Below are 22,719 nucleotides of genomic sequence, written 5' to 3'. Positions count from 1 at the left end.
TTACAAGCATTTAATCAAAGCCTTTCACAAAACGTTTTAAAAAGATGATAATTCCACACAACACGACGTTTGAAAACGACGTTTGAAACGGGTAATCCGAATTTTATTCTTTTCGTCTGCAATGCACATTTTATCCCAACACAAATTTTGACCCCATTGTATTTTTGTCTTTTCAAACAAAGTCTTTTAAAAAGGCCGTTTGTTGTAATTACCTTAAATTGCAAGGAACTGTTGTTGGGTGCTACAGGGACACCACTGGAAACATCTCAATTTCAGTTCTTCAAAATCAATATTTTTGTTCTTGAAAAGTACTTCAAAAGTGGACAAAAAAAGCAGAGCAAATCCTGTCAATTTATTCCATAATCATATAAAAATAACTAAAGCAGCGATCTAAAGAACTCGTTGCTTTTTAATGGGATTCAGTAAAACTATTTTTTGTAAATAATATTGTGTAAATCACTTCGTCGATTTTGGAATAAAGTCGAAATATCACTGCAAACCGTTGTCTTGTTTTAAAAATGCTCTTATACGTTGAGTTTAGAAGATATTTTGGCGATTGTATTTTCGTATAGTGTATTTCTTTCTCACTAAAATAACGCGCTTGGTTGTAGAAAAACTTTGTTCACCGTAGGTACAAGGCTATGTCAGTTGTGGCTACATTGTTGTCAACGTTGATTGATGAAAAGTGAAACATCTTGATACCAGGTGTTAATTATTCCGTTTGTGATGTGACAACTCAAGAGGATGCACTGTACGAGAATTTAGATTTCGACATGTTCAGTATGTTTTAAGCTTAGTAAAGATCCTGAAGATGAAGATCATGAATGATTATTCGATACGTGTTTAAACTGTCGTGCTTGCTTTCGTGCCTCTTAAGCGTCAACATGCATTCAATATGCGTATTGTCCATTCCTTTTTTAAGATGGTATTTAAAGAAGAATTCAATTCTCATGGGCTGAAAACTGCTAACAACGTTTTTAGCACATGAAATTAACCTATTTGAATCGATGAAACCAAATTTGAGGTATATTGGATACAGGGGATTCTTTGTAATTACTATTTGTAAAGACGAGAACAAAACCTACTAAATAAAGCTAATAAAGCTAACAAAGAGAATCGTAATGTCTCTTTGTTAGTAATTGCAGCTCTTTCAGATTGGGCTATTAGCCATCTGTAGACCGCCGACCAATTTAATGAAAAAGCAATGCCTCCCTTGGATTTGGAGTCATGATTTATGGTTTGTTCGATCATCTGGTCACAAAAAACTGCGGAAAATCCGTGACAATGTTGCTGTTGGAATGCGAAAGTTGTCGATAAATCCGGAACAATCTCTTTGGAATGAAAAAGAAAGCGAAATAAAAATCTTAGAATCAAACTGTCCATTCTTTTATTCATCACTGCTAGTTAAAATGCACAGTTTAATTAAATTATACCAACCAGGGTGTGTACTTTCTAATGCTGTCATTTCCAGTCAATAAGCAGTCCCGTATCTGGCATAATTTATATGATCTAAAATAAAAAACCATTGCAACATAAATCTGAACGACGCTAAATGAAGGTTCCAATCGACTTCTTGAGTTGCTTGAATGAAGTGCAGCAGGATTTCTAAAAATGTGTGAAAAAACATTATAGTGAGGCCAGCTAAATATGAAAAAAATGTGAGGGTCTCATGCTGCATGACAGGTCTTTTTGTATACATACAGTACTACTACATAAATAATGTTGTAAGAGTAGCAAACTGCAAAGGCTTTTTATCAAAGAAGCCAACAATTTTCAGTGTAGTAAAACGTTTGCTCTCCAAACATCAAAACCATTGCAAATTTTAAATTAGTTTAGAGGAAAATGTCTTGCATTTGCACAACACGTAAATGGATGGTTTAAATAGATAATACATGGCCTAATGCTGTTAAAAATGGCATTCTAAATTGTAAAATTTTATTGTTAAGAAATTCTCGTTTGTTTTAAAATGACGAGTTTCTCAGAAAATATCTTAGTACTTACCTTCAAACCACCATTTTTGAAGAGTTTTGAATTAGCAGAAAGGTAGTTCATGCTGGCATGAAACTCTCCTAGTCTAACAGCAAATCGGTCATAAAAAAGCTGTTTTTTCCACCTATGCTAATGGCAGATTTCAGCACTTCATTTAGGGTTGAGTATTCCGTTTTGGAGGCGTCTACTATTGGAAGATAACCAACTCTTGACACAATAGATATGTTGTCTTTTTGCAAAACATATTTGAATCCAGACCATCCAGGCCAGACGTTGCCCTCATCTGTAGTAAAATATTTTATCATGCAGTACGCAAGATCCCGTTTCTGAGATTTGACAATGAAGTCATTGCTCTCCAGAGGCTGCATAACTGACTCATCTAGGGTAGATCCATGAAATTTAGGAGTTGTCTTTGCACCAATACCATAAGGTGCAATAGTGACTAGAGGTGCAACTACTGTACGTTGAAATAACACAGACTGGAGGTAACACGTGCTGGCTCTTTGCCTCATTTCACCAGTGAATGATTTTGATCGCAGCATTATTTTCACTAGAGATGGTCCTTCCTGCGTTACAGACATACAAGGCTCGGTTGACGTATTTGCACTTTTTTCAGAGCGTCTTTGTGCTCAATGTATCAAAGTTTTATTCGTAAATGCTGAATAACAACGTGAATGGAAAAAAAACGCTTATAGCTTCCAAAGTTATCCTCCGACTCCTCAATAGGAACTACATTCGTGGTTTTCAAAGCTACATCTTGTTGTTACCCTTCATGTTGTAGCCATTGCTTTCTGCATTCCAGGAACCGTTTCAAAGATATTGGTGTAAAATTCGTCAGAATTACGTTGTCATCTTCGCAATGAATGAAACACGAATGCCTTTCCTCCATGCTTATCAACAAAACACTTGCGCCATTTTCATACAAGAATTGTAAATGAAAGCTATCTTGTGTATTCTTTAGCATCTACCGCATAGATCCCACGAGATACTACGCATGCGCACATTGGTCATTCTCTACCATGCTCCCCGCCATTACAGATGGGGTGTTTGGTCATATACGAATAATCCATTAAATAAGTTGCCATCTTGCTGTGTAGAACGACAAAAAAACTTCAAAAAACAATACAGAACAAATATCTACATAACCACAGCGTTTGCGCGGCAAACTCTTTTTCTGTGGTTAGATAATCTATTCAACAACAAATGGCACAAGTCAGCAAAGCAATGAAGCAAGAAGACGACTTGACGCTCTTGCATAACCATCCTAATCTGACGCTGTCGGGCTTATTAGAGACGTGAATGTGGACGATGAATCACAACAGGAACGGTTGGATAATGAAACTTTACAAGGGAAAATGAGCAAATCTGGGGGGGCCGGGTATAAACACCCTGCTAAAGCCAACAACAACAATATCCTAGAAGAAGGAAATGACGGGAGAACTACTTTGGATGACCTTAACAGGAAAGTCGACCAACTTACTGGCTTGATGAATACTTTTGCTCCAGTCGTAAAAGAGCTGAAACAGGCTTATGATGCGCAGGCCAAATGAAGTATGGTGATGTTATGTCTGAAGGTGAAACTGATGACGAACACTCAACCAACGGGGCTGCTGCTGTAGTTGCAGGTAAAGCTCCAGCTCTAGCAAACCAAAGCGATGCTTTGGTACATGAGCTGATTCATGAAGTGACTGAGAATGAGCCGACAGACCAATTATTGCCAACTAAAATTTCTAAAATCCTGACAAGCATTTTGTCCACTGGACTAAACGAACAAACATTATCAAAACGGAAGGAAGGGGTAAAACGCCCCGAAAACTGTGACCTTTAAGAGTTACAAAGGTGAACCCGGACATTTGGGACATTGCTAAGAAATCCACACGTAGCATGGATGCACGTCCACAAAAATTTTAAGAAACCTTAATAAAGGGCACCATTTCCGATATCCCGAATTGCGGGATCGATTAGTACCTCTCTTGGAACAAACCCTACAACACCTGCACCGACACCAGAGGTTATCTGGGATGGGCTGTCCACATCTATTGTGCTTCTCGCTTCAAATAATCATGCTCTGAACATGTGCCGCAGGGACATCCATTTGCCTTCCATTTTAGATTGATTTTCTTATATAACCAGTCCAGCTGTAACAACCCCACTCTATAAAAATGTCTCCTTCGGAAGTCCAAAATGTCTATCGTCAAGTTACAAAATTTCTAGAGAAAGGTATCATTGTTACAAGCATACATGAACAGGGCGAGCTTAACTCCAATATCTTTCTTAGAGGAAAGAAAGATGGATCTTTATAATGATATTCAACATAAAAGAGCTCAACACATTTGTAACATATCACCTCTTTAAAATGGAATCTATCCATACTTGTACTCAGCTCATGCGAACTGGGTGCTACATGGCATCCGTTGACCTTAGAGATGCCTATTACTCAATACCAATACACATGGAGCATCAAAAATATTTAAAATTTATGTAGAAAGGTATACCAATTCACATGCCTTGCTCAAGGATTATCTTCCGTTCCACGCTTATTTACAAAGATACTCAAGCCTATAAATTCTAAGCTGAGGGAGCCTGAGCACATTTCCAGCGGTTACATTGATGACTCTTTTTTAATGGGCTACTCCTATTCAGAATGCAAGCAAAACGTACATGACACTCAAAATTGTTTCAGAAGTTCTATATGGGATTCTACCCCATAAAGATAAATCTGTTACAGAACCCACACAGATTTTACAACATTTAGGGTTTGTGTTAAATTCAATAGATATGACTATCTCTACATCCATAGAGAAACACAAAAAATTATGCGAGGTTGCCAGGGGGTGCTGAAATCTGACTTTCTTAGCATAGTGGTCAAGCTAATCGGTATGATGGTAGCTTGTTTCCCTGGCGTTGAATATGGCCCACTGTTTTATCGTGATCTTGATAGGGACAAAACAACAGCCCTTAAGTCTAACAGGGGTAACTTTGATTCTACATTGAAACTCTCCACTTTGGCGCTAGAGGACGCATATTGGTGGATTAATAATGCATATGAGTCCAAAAAACATCTGAATCACGGCAAGATCAACCACGTATTGTATACGGAGGCCTCTACCAAGGAATGGGGCGCATGTATTAACAAACAGTCCACCGGAGGCGAATGGTCAATCGCCGAAAAAGACTCGCACATTAATTGTCTGAAACTCAAAGCAATGCTGTTTGGGCTAAAATCTCTCAGTAGAGATCTAGTCCACACACACATCAAAATAATGACCGATAATACCACGGCCCTTGCATATATTAACCACATGGGTGGCTGCCACTCTCACCATTGCAATAAAATTGCAAGGGAAATATGGGCGTGGGGAAGAATCAGTGACATATGGTCACTATGTATATATATCCCTGGGAAACTTAATGTGGTGGCTGACAAAGCTTCCAGAACATGTTATTATTCCAAAGAATGGAAGCTTGATGCTGAATTATTTCTTGAAATACCAGCATACTTTGGGACCCCAGAAGTTGACATGTTTGCTTTTAGACTAAACTATCCATTTAAGCCCTATGTCTCGTGGCACCCAGATCCACAGGCATGGGCTATTGACGCTTTTTGCATTGATTGGAGTAAATTGTTTCTTTATGCTTTTCCACCTTTTAGTGTTATATCACAAGTTTTACAAAAAGTAGAAAAGTAGCACAATTCTCATCGTGCCGAATTGGCCAACTCAATCCTGGTATCCGATGCTTGCAAGATTAATGATTCACCGAACCATTCTCCTACCCAGAAACAAAAGCAACGTGAGCTTGCCATCCAATCAAACAAAAGAACATCCACTTAAAGGGAGACTGAGACTGATAGCTTGTCTCTTATCCGGAGATCACTTTCAAGTAAGGGCATTTCACCACAAGCTCAACCAGCAATACTTAATTCCTGGCGGCCAGGAACACAAAAACAATATCGTGTGTATCTTAACAAGTGGCAACTCTATGTTAATAAACAGAATGAAGATCCCCTTCATCGAACTTTACAGGTAGTTCAAGACTTTCTACAGCAACTATTTGATCAAGGGATGAGTTACAGTTGCATAAACACTGCTCGAAGTATGTTATCTTCATTCGTTATTACTGAAGGGAATTCTACGATTGGTACACACCATATGTTTCAGAGATTTATGAAGGTAGTGTTCCATTCTAGACCAGCACTACCAAGATATCAAGTAATCTGGGAGACCTCCATTGTTTAAGAGTATTTAAAGACATATCCCGCACTAGAAGACTTAACTCCACAACAGCTAACTCATAAGTTGGTGATGCTCATATTTGTTACTATTTCTGGGTATGTTTGACACATCTGCAATTAAAATAAGTTATAACTTAATGTCGTATTTGCGTGTAGGCATGAAGTGTGTCCACATGACTTTCAAATCTCGTGGTATCTCTGCGGTAGATGCTAATAGAATTAGGAAATTGAACGAGATTACCTGAAGTTGAAGTTCGATTGGGATTTTATTAGCATCTACAGAGCAGAGATTACACGCCAACCCATCATGTTACTGCCTCCCTACGTATTGTTTATATGAACATTTAGGCCGTTCATGTGGCCACTATCTTTGAAATATGACCAATGTGCGCATGCGTAGTATCTCGTGTAATCTCTGCTCTGTAGATGCTAATAGAATCCCAATCGAAACTCAACTTTAGGTAAGTCTCGTTCAATTTTCTAATTCTACATGAAGTTTTGCGCTAAAAAATGGCGACAATTAAATTAAAGGAGTGGGGAATTTTGAAATTAAACAGCAAAATACTAAAACAATGCATCTTTTCAGAAGTACTAATAAAAAAGAATAAAAACAACAAGTGACTTTCTATGTATTTTGAAAATTTTGGGTCCTTTCTTGAGGTGTCCAACTAAACTAATTTTTAAAGCAAATTTTTGAGGCACAGATCACGGTGTAAACATCTTGCAAAGATCTTAGCTACTATATTATACTTAATCCTACACTGGATCTTTTTAGGATCTTAGGTAAGATTTTACCATAGGTTCTTACAAGATCCTGTATGATCATATGGAATCTTAATTAAAATCTTATAGGGTCTTTAGATCTTAAAATCTGTGTTAATTGTTTCTTTTATGAGAAGAATTCTTTTAAAGAAAAAATGTAAATTCTGAAAACAAAAAATCCCGTTTTCCGTCCATGATTTCCGATACGCTCGAGCGCATGGACAAATGAATTCTCTATTAAATTGTTACTAAGCATTCTATTTACTTCAAAGTCAGTGCTAGTAGATGTAGTGGGTCATTTCCATGACCATGAAGGTGGGCCATGACCTTGAAATATATCGACGGCGCATTTGCAGATGATAATCTAAAAATTTGTGATTGAGCAGGCTAATTACTCCATAATAAATACAAGTACATACAGTTGGTTGCTGCCATGATCATAAGCTTAGAGAGCTGGTGGGGTTGACTACGCATACTCAGAGTAATTCTCAATTAAATTGTGACCAAGCGAGCTCTCAAATCGGTGCTTGTAGATGCGCTGAGCAAAGTTTTCAATCATATATTTTTGACGCGCTCTTTATCTTCTTTCGCTTGTTTTGATAAATGCGTATATCAAACCGATCAACACTTCAAAAATTTTCTTTCTCTCTACAACTTTGTGTCTGCATATTTATTGCATGTCATATCCAAGCTTTCCTTTGATTTGAGAGAAAATGGTTTTTACTCACTGTTACACCTTCTGCCTTTATAATTAGTCGTTCTGGATATCTAAAATAAGATTTACGAATGCCCCAAGAGCATTTTCTTTCAATTTTATTGCCACTATTCTACAAATACAAATACCATGTTCGACCAATTGACGGTCCTAATTTTGTATATTGATCTCGTATTTTTTGAAAAATGTGCTTACTGTCGGAAAGGTGGATTAAGATCTTATTGGAACTTACTTTAGATCGTTTAAGAATCTCTGAGATGTTTAAGAATGTTGAATATTACCATGCGACAATCTTACATAAGATCCTGCAACGTCAAATTTCACAGAAGATCTTAAACAGAATTCTATTGAGAATCTTACATGCAATAACTTATGAAATCGTTTTTCGTGTCATTGTATTAACCATCATAAAACCTAAGTGTAATATCTATTAAACAATTGTTTCAATATATTGACTTAATTTAAAGCGTCTATTAATTTTGACTTGCCTTTGATACTACTGGCCCAAGCTTATCAAAAAATTTATAACTTATTATCGCATCAATCAAGCTCAATTTTTATCTTTCTTTCACAAGCCAACTGTTCATGTTTCTTTATTCCCTATTGCTGCCTTCTTAGTTCCAGAAAATATGCAACTTGTAGTACCTGCTCTAATTATAAGTAACCCCTTAATAACCGAATACAGGCGAGGTTTATACAAAAAGACAGAAGTTATTAAAAGGTTTATTATATGGCATTATTTGACCTGAAACTAAGCTTGCTTTCTTTCTCGTCCTTGCTGTTTTTTACTGGTTGGGTTTCACCTTAATAGTTTTCGTCCATAAAAAGTAAATCGTTTCAAATTGTATCGTCTGGATAGTCAAACTGTTCTCCAAGTGTTTTTCTTTCGAATCACATTCGTAAATGGTTTTTCGTTTCGTATATTTTGCGTTTTGCTGATTGCATTACGACGTTTTTTACATTTGATAGCTGAATTACGCGTTTTGGGCCATGGTCGATTACGGGAAAATAATGCACCGGCAAAATGTTTCGAAGCCAATCAAAGAGTGACATTTAGCCGGAAGTGACGCTTGCCATTTAATAAGTTCATGTTAATGCACGAGACTTGCATATTTATATTATGGACTTATTGCCACAAACAAATTCTACTTGATCAGATTACCTGCAACCAACATACAATTCACCTTTCCTACCCCATGCTAGGTCAACTATATGTTCTACAATAACGAAAGTTCATCGTTATAATCCAGTCTCTTTTCATGATGTTCGCCAAAAACCTAGAACTTTGAGATAAAGGGTTCGGGCTTGAGATAGATTTCGTGTATTTGTAGAACAACAGAACTTGTGCATTAATAAGGCTTCTTGATTCGTGAAACACCTCGAATGATTACATTTTAACACGTCGCTTTAGAGTGGATTGTCGAAATTATAGACATGTAGAATAATGACGACTATTGCACTGTCAGATGTGATTTGATTTCAAATTTTGCATTCTTCTCATTCTTACTAAACTGGCAAAAGAAATTTATTGTTAGGCCCGTTTTAAACGTCGCATTTTGCATACGCCGAATGCATTTAAAACAAAAGAAAATGAGATAAAATCCCTCATTATGTTTCGTATGAAATGCAGTCGGCTCATGTAAATTGTGACGTTTGAAACAGGCCTTACAACACTAGGTTTTTACTTCAATGACTTTATGGCACTTTATATATAGGCTGCAAGGCAAACTAACTTCATCAAAGAAACTGCTCTCTTCAGAAATAATTTTTCATTTATGACATATCTTTATTATTCGAGGGGAACACTGTAAAATCGCTCTTGTATATTTGAAATATGATTGAGTTCCTTTAAGGACAGTTGCCACAGATGAAATAGGACGACAAGTGGGACAATAAGATGAGTGGCCAATACAGAAAACGTTACTTTAACAACATTAGCGGTTTTGTATATATAATCTTTATAATGTGCAAATTGATCACCTGCCTTTGCATTTGAGAAGTACTAATTATAGAACAACTATGCTAAAATTGCATGGCAACTGCTGCCCAGATATAAAATAGAATACGAGGCTTAATCAAACAAATCGTTTTCTTCTCACTTACAGCACAGATGGAGACATGTTTAAGAGATCAGTGATTATAAGTAGTTGCTTTAAATGAGAACCGCGTAACAGGATCTTTATGACATGAGGAAAAATCACAGTCATTTTCAACGGCTGTCAGTTTTGGACTTTGCATTTAATTTGAAATTAGAATGTTTAACTCAAAGCTGCATCCCACAAGTTGAACATGTACTTGACGTATAAATAATGGAATGTGCGCTGCTTCATCCTTGTAAGTTTCCTTTGAAAGTCTGGAAATCTTGAAATTTAGAAGTAGAAAGTTTCAATTTTGCGCAATCGAAAAGATCATCTGATTCACTAAAGTTACACGATAACTGTAGTTCATCTTCCTATAAATGGCAAGTCCACCAATTCTGTAGGCTGCAGTACAGAATATTTTGAAACGATTGTTGATCTTCATTGAAACAGAAAGTACGACATTTACCTTCTTTTTCGGCAATTTCTCCAAAATTTCATCAGTTTTCTGTCCAAAAATCCATAGATAAAGGGATTGATAGCATGAGTTGTGACAATTCTAAGAAAGCGACTTATGTCAAAAAACACAGGCGATGCATGTGTCCTTTCTTGTTGAAGATACAAGGCAATGGCAATAGGAACATTTCCAATTGCGTAGAAGATCACTGTCATGATACAAACAACAAATATCTTACGATTTCGGCGATATCTTTGTCTGCTGAACGAAGCGGCGAATGCATTCTGATCATGAGATATTGGGAAAATGTTTTTTTCGTGGAAAAGAATTTGAGCTATTTTGCAATAAATGACCGCCATCATTAACGTAACGAAGAAGGAAAAACCAAAGATAAATACGCCCATAAGTATGTTCAGCCAAATTTGGTCCTCGATACCCAAACAGTATGGTAGGACTGTTGCGTAGCTTATAATGAACGATACAATGTACATCAAGGCACAAAGAACTTTCAACGTCCTTCGACTGACGGGGTTTTTAAAGGGATGTGCCGTTGCACGATAGCGTAAAGCTGAAATGGTAAGCATCGCTAAACATCCGGCTTCGGAAAACGAGACAGATAGTGCGAAAATGGGACAGTATACGGGATCATGCACAACTTCTATTTTATGTTGTAACTGGATCAAATAGACAAAGTGTAGAAACAGCCAAAAATCATCGCAAATGGCGAGATGTAAAATATAGAAGTAGTAGTTGCTTGTCAATAGACTTCGTCGTTGTAATATCGATATGATAACAAATGAGTTGCCAATGATACCCAATATGGCAATAGGCATCGTAAGTTTAATGACGATTGGATGGATATTCTGTTCCATGTTACGAACGTGGTGGTCTGTCCCCTGTGAAAGAAGTATTGATTGTTAAATTAGTTGTTTGGCATGCATTTGAATATGTGAAGCGCCGCTCTAAGATAAAATGAAAATCATTGCAAATGAGAAGGCAGGTGCATCATCAAGTTTACGAGAAAGGTTCTCATAAACCTGTAACATAACATTAAATTTTGTAAACGAAGCAAATAAAAGCGCCATGAACTTGATGCCATGAAAAAATGAAGAAAATATTTGCAAATTAGCCATTAGGCCATCGTTAACATTGTAAATGTAGGGCTTAAATGGTCATGTTAAACTGGAGAGTCTGCAAGGGTTATCAAGACAATTTGTGAGCAAGTCTTCCTCTGTATAGGATGAAAAGACATGTTAAATGGTGTGGTCAGTTTGAAAACCTTAAAATCTTTATGCATTGTAGACGAAAATATAAAAATCGGCGATAACATTTCGCATTTAAATGTGCACAGTAAAATGCAGAGACGTCTAAAACAATGACGTCAACAAAACAATCACACTTACCTTTGTTTTGATTTAAAAATTCGGGGGCGATTATCACCAGATAGGCAAAGAAACTTCCGATTCAAATTAATTTTTATAGTGATCGTATAAGAACAGTTGCCAGCAAAACCAATGAGAGAGACAATATGAAACGTTACTTTAACAATATTAATGGCTTTGTACATATAATCTTTATAATGTGCAAATTTTCCACCTGCTTTTGCTGTTCAAAAGCACTAATTATAGGGTCAATGTACTGAAATTACATGGAAATTCAGGTATTATGTAGGATATCAAGGTTTTTCATCAGATGAATTATTTTCATCACTGTTACAACGACTAAAGATTTTTGTCGTCAGTGTGGATAACTCTGTAAAATGAAATGGGATACTTTATGTGATTTAACGAAGAATGATCACACCTGTTTTCATTAATGGTATCTTATTCTAGCTTTTCGAAAATTAGATGAATATGATGCTTACTTAAAGATTAAAGGATGATCACGTGTGCTATGCTTAGAGAATAACTACGTTCGAGAAGGAACTAGGAAATACAATGCGCTTTCATGTATTCATTCATTGCCAATCTTTGAATATAATTTATTGGCATTTATGCAGTCAATTGCTTTATCAAACGTTTAAAGAAAGTCAGATTCCTTAAAGTGTGTTGTAGAGGAGAGACATAAAAAGACCTCTTCTAATTCTAAGGCAATACAAGTAACTTTTAAACACGGTGAAAGTGTACTAAAATTTTTAAATTTTATAATAGAAATAAAAGATTTTATACTGTGTTTACACAAGATTATGCAAACCGAAGAGACCTTTGGGAGAACTTGAGAGCAGATCAATGCAAACCCGAGACCAAAGGTTGAGAGTTGCACCTGCTCAAGAGATCTCACAAACTCCTCCGAGGTTTGTATAAGCCAGTGTCTTATACAAAAGAATATTTTATCAGTGAATGTTTGCAGTGTAATATATATTTCCACAATTCCGTAGCAGCACTTTTGAAATGATAAATTTAACGTAAGCGACAACTTTTTTTAAATTTTTTATTGCATACTTGTTTCGGCAAACTTATTCCATCTTCAGTGCAGTATAATGAATGAAATATTTACATAGAGTTAATTAATAAATGCATTATTGTAAATAGCTTTCGCTTTCATCTCTTTCGTCTATACACATGTCATGTATCATATTTTTTTATATATTAACTCTATGTCATATATCTGTTGGGAAACTAGTTGCGTAAGAGATTTGCAAATATATTTGACGGTTGGACATACAGCAGTTCATATTACGTTTGCATAATATGTTCAGCCGTACATGAACAGAAACAGTCATTCATTTCAAGAAATCTACTGCACGCAAGGCACATTTCAACAGGCAATTGCTGTTGTCCCAAAAACGAATCGAAGATCAGTCGGTGCATTTTGACTATCATTTTATGCTCACTGTTGTCTGCGCAAGATGGAATAAACATTACATAGCCCAGTATGAACGATGCAACGTAAGCCATAGCACAAAGAGCTTTTAATTTTTGCCTACTTATTGGAAGCTTTAAAGGATACACAGTGACATGATAACATAGAATTGCGATTATCAACATTATTAGATCTCCTGCTTTCGCAAGCAAGTATCCTGTTTTCACAAAAATGATCCGTTTGAATTCCGCTGCAGCTTAGCGGGTATTTACACATAACGTTTCTTAATGTCAAAATTCGTTAATGTTTTGTGAATGATGGCGCCATTCTTATTTGTATATTGCTAGATGTTTATATCGCTAGCCATAGATTGTAAGAAACAATAATAAGCCCTTAATAACCAAGCTCGAGGTCTTTACGGAGAAATAACGGACCGAGGTATTTTTGTACAGACCGAACCCGTAGGGCGAGGTTTGTACAAAAAGACAAAGGTCCGATATTTCTCAGTAAAGACCGAGAAAGCGAGGTTATTAAAAAGTTTATTATATGCCATTATTTGACCTGAAACGAAGCTTGTTTTCTTTCTCGTCCCTGCTGTTTTGTACGGGTTGGCTTTCACTTTTCTAGTTCTTGTCAGTAAAATTTAAATCGTTTCAAATCGTATCGTTTGGAAAGTTGAACTGTTTTCCAAGTTTTTTTCCTTCGAATCACATTCGTAAATGGTACTTTGTTTCGTTTATTTTGCGCTTTGCTGTTTGCATTACGATGTTTGTTTACGTTTGATAGCGGAATTACGCGTTTTGGACCGTGGTCGATTACGGGAAAATAATGGACCGGCAAAAATGTTTCTGAGTCAATCAAAGCGAGCCATTTTCCGAGAAGTGACGCTTGCCAAATAATAATTTGTAACAATTACAACGGAGTCAGTCATTAAAAGCTTTCCAAAACATAAAAAGATCACCATTTTTAATTATGCATCACAACACGGGACAACTTAAAGAGAACTGGTATCTAAAGTGTAGCGAAATATTAACGGTTTGCTATTTACACAACAATGCGTAGCGCTCCGTTTTTTGTTCGACCACGTTAAGACTACGTTTACACTACGCCGGAGCGAGAAAGTGACGGCAGAATTTGGCTAAGTTAACACTGATCCGTTTAAATTCCGCTACAGTTTTGAGGGTGTTTACACTAACTGTCTCTCGCTGTCAAAATTCGTTAGTTGTTTGTGAAAGAAAGTACCATTTCTTATTTGTATATTCCTAAGTGTTTATATCTCTAGCCATAGGTAATCAAAAACAATTATTTGTAATAATTACAACGAAACCACTAATTAAAAACATTAAATGTTTACCATTTTCAATTATGCGCTACCACACTTGACGAATTAGCTAAAGAGAACTGGTATCTAAAGTGAAGCGAAATATTATCGTTTAGCTGTTTACACTACAATTTGCAGCGATCCGTTTTCGTTTGACCACGTTTAGAAAGTGTGGTTGTATCGCTTCGGGAAAGTGACGTTTCCAAACAATTCCGCTCCAGTGTAGTATAAACGAAACCCGGTTCTGTTACTTTTTAGCTTCGTTTTCAGACCGATCCGGAGTAGTGTAAACGAAATCGAAAACATAGTTCAGCAGTAAAAATACATTGTTAATATGAATAAACTAACGTCTCAGCTTATGACTTTATAATGAAGTCAAATAAAAACCAACTATTCTAAATATTTATATGAGTAGAGTTGAAAAATTAATTTAATTCTTTTAATTGCTTTTCAATTTTGTTTAGTGAACTAACGAGATTGGTTATTTATGGCAGGTTAACGTTATTTAAGGCTGGCTTGGGGCTTATAGGAAACTAGCTATTTTCATTTGAAAAAATTTGTTTCATCAACAGATCAATGCGAAAAGTTTAGAATGTCCCATACCTGTGATCGATGAAAACGTGTATACTGAACCACTTACAGAACATGATACGAGTTCGTTATTAATAAATAACAAACAATAGTTAAATTGCTGCTGTAATCTAACCTTCCACTTTTGACACTTAATAATTTAGTTTATCCATAAAGAAGTCGTTGCTATGAACACGAATCTGAAAACAAATTTTAATTTAAATTTTTCATGGCGATGTTCCAGCTCTCCAATGTTGCCACTTTTTGCACTTCTAGGGGGAGTTTTTTAAATGGATTTTGGATGACTTTGACCATTGAGTTCTATTAAATTGCCTCGAGTGGAAAAAGTGGCCTGGAACCGGTTATAAAAAAACATGTCGGCGAATAGGAAATTTTGAATGAAAATTTTCTACTTTGAAAATTTTTTCGCCATTCACTGCCTCCTGATTTCTAACAAACTTATCAAATTCTATCAGTGTTAAAAACTCAAGAACTATTATGCTTTCAATGCAAAGATATTCTTTAGCGTTTTATAAAATACACACGCAATTATACGAAGAAAATCTACGGTAAAGGAACTTCAACTATACTGAAATAACAATTTAGATTAAAAATAACAATAGACAGTGGGACCGTAAAATTGAAATATCTTAAAGTTTATATACAAACTTTGCTCTCTGTATATCAGTATATGTATTCGTAAAGCGCTTGATAAAAATATATTTATTGATGAGATCTACAAGTGTTGGAAAGTATGCACAGAAAGACACGAGAAAAACCCCAACGTCTAGTTAAATCTTTATTCCTGAATCTTGACAACAGTCAACAAATTTTAAGTATGGCCTATACATCTCGATAAATTTTGGATAAAATTGTATCTTACTGGCTTATGTCTATTCAGATATCCTGGCAGCTCTACAAAGTATATGTAAAGAAAATATCTTGAATTTGGTGAGTCACAAAAAGAACAGAATTCAACTTAAATCATGATATAATGCTGTTTTCAGTTGGAAACGTTTTGACCAAGGTATTACAATAGGATAGTAAACTATTCAGTACATTTCTTGAACAGCTGCAGAGTGGAATTACATAAATCGAAATTATTCTTTATTGAAATTATCATCGCTCATAAACCGAAATAACACTCTTCACTTTCAAGAAAATCCATACAGTGGTTTCTTCTAAAAAATTTCACCCGTTCCTTTTAATGGGAGCAGCAAGCATAATAATCGCTTTCTTTTTTTGACAGTTCCTCCAAAAAAGGAGTAGTTTTTTGTCCAACAATCCATAGATAAAGGGGTTAACTGCATGTGTTGTGAAAACTCTAAGCAATAAAGCAATGTCGAAAAAAGCTGAGGATAAATAATCGCTTTTCATGTCGACAAAGAAAGCCATAGCGCCTGGGATACTTCCAATTGTGTTGAAGATGACTGTAATGATACAAACAAAGAATATTTTACGATTTCGACGATATCTTTGCTTGGTGAACGAAGAGGTGGCTACATTCTGATTTTCTGAAGTTAAGAAATTGTTTTTCTTGATAAAAAGTACTCGACCAATTTTGTAATAAATAACTGCATAGGCAGAAGTGGTAAGAATGCTAGCAAAGATGAATACAAAACGGTGTATTTTAACCAGCGCACCATGCTCACCGTTGTCCACACATATTGGAATATATATTGCGTACCCTAGTATAAACGATACAATGTAAACCATAGCACAAAAAACTTTCAATTTTCGTTTGCTTACAGGAATCTTCAAAGGATATGCAGAGGCACGATAACGTAGAATTGCAATTATCAACATCATAAGAGCTCCTGCTAATGCAAACAAGTATCCTGTCTGCAAAAAAAGACAAGATGTTTCATAATACTCTACATTCCTCTCGAAAAGTTTTGTCATTGAGTGCACAAAGAATTCGACCAGCAACATAAGATCACAAATGGCAAGATGTAGAACAACAAAGTAGTAGTTGCTCGTCAACAAACTTCGTCGTCGTAATATTGAGATGATAACAAGAACGTTGCCAATGATACCAAATATGACGATAGGAATCGTAAATTCGACAACAGCTATGTGCCTTTTATATGCCATTTTTAGGTTTACTGTCTGTTGCGTCTTTGAAGAGTATATACGAAAAGCTAGATTGTTTTCTAATTGCTAGCTTTATTGCAGAGTTCACATATTAAAATGCATGCTATAATAGCTTCTAATTAATGAAGTGGAAAAATGAGATGTTTTTAACAAAGCTGCTACATATTATATATTTAGTTTCGTCTTGCAGATACTTAAATTTAAATTCAACTGACGCTATTTCAGTTCATTTCTCTTTAGCCAAAACAAAGTTAAGTGATAAAAACATGCTACTATTAAAAATAAGATAACGTTCCGATATAAATTCACACCATAATCTTGTCAAATCATAAAGCAGGTTAACTAAGACCCTGTTTACATGAGACCGGAACGAAGTCAAACCGGAATGAAAATAAAAATTTGTTGCTTTTTACATAGGACATGAGAAATCTCGAGAAATCTTTATTTGTATTACTCCTCCTTTTCAGGCTAGACTTACACCTGCTGGCCATTTTGTTTTTGCAATTTGGGTGCAAGGTTGTTGCCATTTCAGTCTGGCCTAAGCATTAATTTGAGTTTACATTGATGCCGGTTTCAATTAATACCGTTCTGAACTCAGTGGGATCGGTTCAGATGGCCGTACGACTTCAGACCGCTCTGTATCATTTTCGTAATGGTCCCGTGTAAACATTTACTATAAATAATACTGTAACCGGCACGAGCTGGTACCGTATTGACTTCGTTCCGATCTCACGTAAGCAGGACCTAAGTATTCTAAATATTAAAGCATGCCATAAAAATTCATTAAAATAGCTCACATAATTAAAATACCATTTCTATGATATAAAGAAATTATGTTTGACATCGGTCAATGCACATAGAATTATTAATATTTTTAATAATTTTTTTTTGTTTTTAGGAGGCGGTTTTAAAGCCTTTTAAGGGCCGAGCATTTTATAGATTGACTTTGATATTAGTGTTTCACATTTGTCACTGTGGATAGTAGCGGTTTAATATATATATATTTATTCCTAATTTCAATTTTATAGAGTTAACTTGAGAACAGGTCATTATATTTACGGCAGGTGTTGTGGCTTAAACAGATTAAGAGCAGAAGTTCAGCTTATCCAACACGTTTAATGATAAAAAGCATGTTTATTAAACAACTTACGTAAAATCATTAAGACCTCGTATAAATGCACATTTAAGTACTCTAAAAATAAAAATCCTTGAATTTAACCCCTTCTTTTCTTGGATAAATTTCAAAAAGTGCTTGCACTGATGAAAAATCTAAAAAGAAAATTTAACTTTTTATACAGACTCTACAAACACGCGACGCTAAAGCCCAGTCCTCTCCAGAGTGATTAATCAGCGGATGATTAATCTCACAGCGAGCGAAAGAAATTTATTACAAATTTATTGCTCAAATTAAAAAGAATACGACTCTTTCATACTTTATTCCTGAATCTTAATTTTATAAAGAAAGTGAAATTAAAGATGAACACACAATAATCAACTTATATAATGAAAACAAGACGCCTATTATGCGTTCACACGGACTATTTAAGATGGCACGGTATTGAAGTTCTGTCCGTCGGCCATGTTGGATGTCTTAAGCCTAGTTTATTAAACGAAGGAATGATAAAAAACAGCAGATCCTGAGACTACAGAACAGAAAACTGATTGTATCTGCCGAAAGGAAGAAGAACGCTTAATAGCTCAGTGTGATGGCTACTACCAGTGGTTTCACGGAGTATTCGTTGATGTAAATCAGGAGAAAGCAGATGCAATGGAACAATACATTTGTGGTTTGTGTTTAGGGAAAAATACTTTATAATAGTGTTTAGCTGTTTTTAAGAAATGTTTTCTTGATATATAAATATACAGGCTTTTAATTCTGAGGAGATTAAATAAAATTAGAACTTGTATCATGACTATCTTGCAAACATTTGTTGCCTGATTATACCAAAAATGAATGGTGGGGACATATGGTTGGGCACTTTGCATAGTAATAAAAATCTTAGAGTAGGGAAATAGTGCGGAATTTTTTAAATTTATAATTTCAAAGGCCCACTAAAGCTTCGTGCCCCCAGGGAGGGGAAAGCCGATGACATACGCATAAACGTGGAACTTTACATGAAACGAATGCATGCAAAACAAAAGATAATGGGGAAGCTCATCTCATTTTCTAGGCAAATGAATACTTTTTTAATGTTTTTTTAGGGCACCCATCCAGCATATGCGAACGTTACTGCTTAGTTAATTCAAGAGGATTGCTTGCAAACAGAGAGCAATGAATACATAAACAGTAGAATGACCTCACTGTGCAACTCCATGCTGTATAGTAATTTAATTAGATTTCAGGCTGTGTTTTGCTATTTCAGTAATACTATTGGTAAATTATTCTGACTGCACACCGTAATTGCAGTCGCATGTGCAATAAGATATGCGTACCACATAACAGCTTATTGTAGTGGCCCATTTTTTGTTTCCTATTATGTTATGAAGGTCAACCTACTTAAGAGAATGGAGTTTCCTGTTTGATCAATGAAACAATTGGGACTAACACAATAATTACAACATTTGCATGTCATTTAGGCCTGCTTCAAACGTCGCATTTTAGATGAGCCAAATGCATTTAAAACAAAAGATAATTAGAAATTTCATCTCATTCTTTGTTTTTATGCATTCGGCTCATATAAAGTGCTACGTTTGAAACCTGCGTTAGATAAGAACAAAGTTAACGGGTTAAACAGCTCAATTACGTATAGATAAAGTTCAATAGCATTTTTGTTACATCAATATGGCAAACGAGTACTTTCAATAAGACATTTCATTATGCGTTCTGTATAGCGAAAGTCGATAGTGTGAGTCCGCTATTCTTCACTTGCAATTCAGCCATGTTGGTTGTATGACACAAAAGAATATTTTATCAGTGTTATTGCTGGTTTCCAGCCGACGTGGGCGAGCAACATTGTTTGGTAAATCTCAAGAGGACGGTTTTGCAAGAATTGAACTTTGTCTTTACGTATTTGAACTGTCAAGCCTGTTAATGAACTTTGTTTTTATCTAAATGACATAAAAATGCTGTATTTGCTCTTTACAGTTTTCATTTCTATATATGCTGTTTATCATTACGTAGTTTTTTCAACCAATCATAAACATGTACTAACACAACTGTCATATAAATGGTTCATCCCTTTTTTTATCATCGCTACTTAGCATTTTAAATAACCATGAGCCTATCTTTAAATGGCCTCCGCGAGAAGTGGCATGATCCTCTTAAACCAATCAGAATAGTAGCTTTAATGATGACGTATTCCTGTCAACGTACTTAAAATTGTCCATCTTCATGCTATGAGCTTCTAACGTTACAGAGTAACAGAAGTTATTGTGCTAAAATTTTATCCGTCCGCCAGGGAAATAAGTGCGAAGTACAAGAAGTGATAAATCAGTGGAGAAACCATCTTTAGAAGGAGAAAGTCTTCTCTTTGCACATAAATTCATTTATAATCGAGGTAGGCTTAAATTCATTTAAAAATATCTGACTCTCTGCCAATATATCTTTTCAAATAAATATACTTGTTCAGCATATGTAACTATCAGCTAAGTTGTTTTGATGGTTTCTCGATGGCAACTCTCTGAGCGATGAGAATATAAGATATATTTCATAAGATGCTTTGCAAAATGAGGCATATAAATACAGCTCCATTGATCCATTCAAATGAAATAGCTTCTTTGCTTTGTGTTAGGGAATGTTCATGGTGATAGTGCGAACATGTTAAGTTTTTTGATAGCGTAAGCAAAGAAAATTTTTCAGTCATTGATATGTATTTTGCATGGATCGCGCATCATAAAATGAATTTAAAGCCAGAAAAGACAGTAGGCCGCCATATTGAGCACTCATCATTTTACAAGGATCATGCAATGTATATAAATTGATTCTAAAGTCTTCAGAATAAAGTCTTCTGTCTGAGAATGACTTTGAAATAAAGTCGAAAATTTACAGTTTACTTCTCGTATTGTTTTGATTCATATTTTGCAATCTCAAGATGTCTTGTTTCTTCGGAATTTGTTTTATATTGTACTTGTTAAAGAAACTTTGTTTTTTTATTGTCTATCAGGATCAAGATTAATGGTTCGTACTTATGATTTAGTGCTAGGTTTTTCAACTAGTTTTATCAAAATTAACATTAGGAAATAGCTTGCAAGTGAAAGCCAACTATGACTGATGATTTCAGCAAACAAAGTTGTAAAAATTTTGTGAAAATGTCAAAGTTTGAAACAATATCAAGCTGCTTTATAACTATGGCTGCTCGTGACGTCACGGGATGATTTCATTGCTTATCCAAGCGCTTAAGGCATTATATCTACATGGATTGCTTGCATTTAATTTATCTGAATTCAAAGCATTTCTGCGTGTACGCCAGTATATAGTACAATAGATCATTGGGATCGTCATAGCTCATTGAAAAGAAAGTTCTTGTAAAACTTTTGAATCTTAAAAATGTGCTCAATGTTGGTATAGTTTATTATGTTTTCAATCTGTTTTCAATTTTAGGGTTTTTCACTGGATCCGCTGGTTTTCCCTCAGCTTTCATTTCGTTTAGCATAAAAAGCGGTGTCCATATTTAAAGCTAAGCGATGTGTTGATGGTATTGTTCCTTCAAAGTGAAGAAAGTTCAAGAAACATTGATATCTCAGTTGGTCTTCGGTTTAACACCCGAACACTGTCAATGGAAAATACCAAAACACCTTAAACATCGAGAATAACAAATCAATTTCATTTTTTCCCAATAATCTTCATTGCATCAATTACGACAAGACTTGCTTCATGGCAATTCTATGATTTACTTATTTCGACGTGTTTGCTGTCGATTAAATCACAATTAATTAGCAATCTGATCGATAGTATTATTGCATGCACATCGAAAGGTTCTACTCTACTGAACGTTGCCTCGGTCTTTTCCAATAGAACTGAAAATGGTTTATATTCGTCATATTAGCATTGATGATTGTGTTTTATGATCCTCAGTTGAATCTGTGGTGAGCATAATGAAAGATAAATGTATTTTAATTCACTGAGATTACAGAATCATCATAATCAAATGCATTTATAGTTGGATATTCTTTCCTTTGGAGGTAGTGGTGTTTGTTGAAAAACAGACAAATGGCTATGTTTACGTTATGCTGGCAAGCTGATTTAGTCGAGTGCTTTAAAAATCCACTTTTAAGGACCAATCTGCCTCCCAGCCGAGCGTAATCAGTGCAAATCATCTGCATGTTGTACGACAAAAGAAGTCCTTTACATGTTACCACGATTTCAATGACCATCGATATAAGTTCACTGGTGCAGAAAATTTTACCAGCTACGTGTATGTTACACATATTATTACTAGAACAAAAGCTCTTTTGCTTTCTAGAATTTGATGATGAATGACACTGATGACGAACGATTGAACTAAAAATACAATGGCAGTTGGAATGTTACCAGTTGCGTAAAGTATATTTTTTGATTTCGACAATATCTAAATTACTTACAGGGTCACGAATTTTCAAAAGATTTTTTTTTTCAGAACTATTGGGAACTCGAGACAAAGTGAATTTAGTAAATCCCCGCTTCCAAGTTCCTTTAAAAACGTTTATGTTTAATAACAGAATATGAAATATACAGAATAGTCACTCGCGTCGGAATTTTTTGTGTTTATGTACTCGCAC

At 35.3% G+C, this 22,719-nt stretch overlaps 1 protein-coding gene and 1 long non-coding RNA gene across 2 annotated transcripts; one reads left to right on the top strand and one right to left on the bottom strand.

Annotated features, from left to right (window-relative positions):
- Window positions 1-10,243: 10,243 nt before the first annotated feature.
- Window positions 10,244-11,107, bottom strand: LOC124437279 (type-1 angiotensin II receptor-like). Its single transcript, XM_046987271.1, has one exon. The coding sequence runs from the start codon at window positions 11,105-11,107 to the stop codon at window positions 10,244-10,246; it is 864 nt and encodes a 287-aa protein (XP_046843227.1).
- Window positions 11,108-18,593: 7,486 nt separating this feature from the next.
- LOC124437583 lies at window positions 18,594-19,465 on the top strand. The gene is made up of 2 exons (XR_006945766.1): window positions 18,594-18,809; window positions 19,225-19,465. It is a non-coding gene; the product is annotated as an uncharacterized LOC124437583 (long non-coding RNA).
- The last annotated feature ends 3,254 nt before the right edge of the window (window positions 19,466-22,719 follow it).

The sequence above is a fragment of the Xenia sp. Carnegie-2017 genome, unplaced genomic scaffold (assembly GCF_021976095.1).
Source record: "Xenia sp. Carnegie-2017 unplaced genomic scaffold, XeniaSp_v1 HiC_scaffold_16, whole genome shotgun sequence".
Lineage (NCBI taxonomy): Eukaryota > Metazoa > Cnidaria > Anthozoa > Malacalcyonacea > Xeniidae > Xenia > Xenia sp. Carnegie-2017.
The sequence above is the reverse complement of the archived record's forward strand: the minus strand, read 5'-3'. Positions and strand labels throughout refer to the sequence as shown.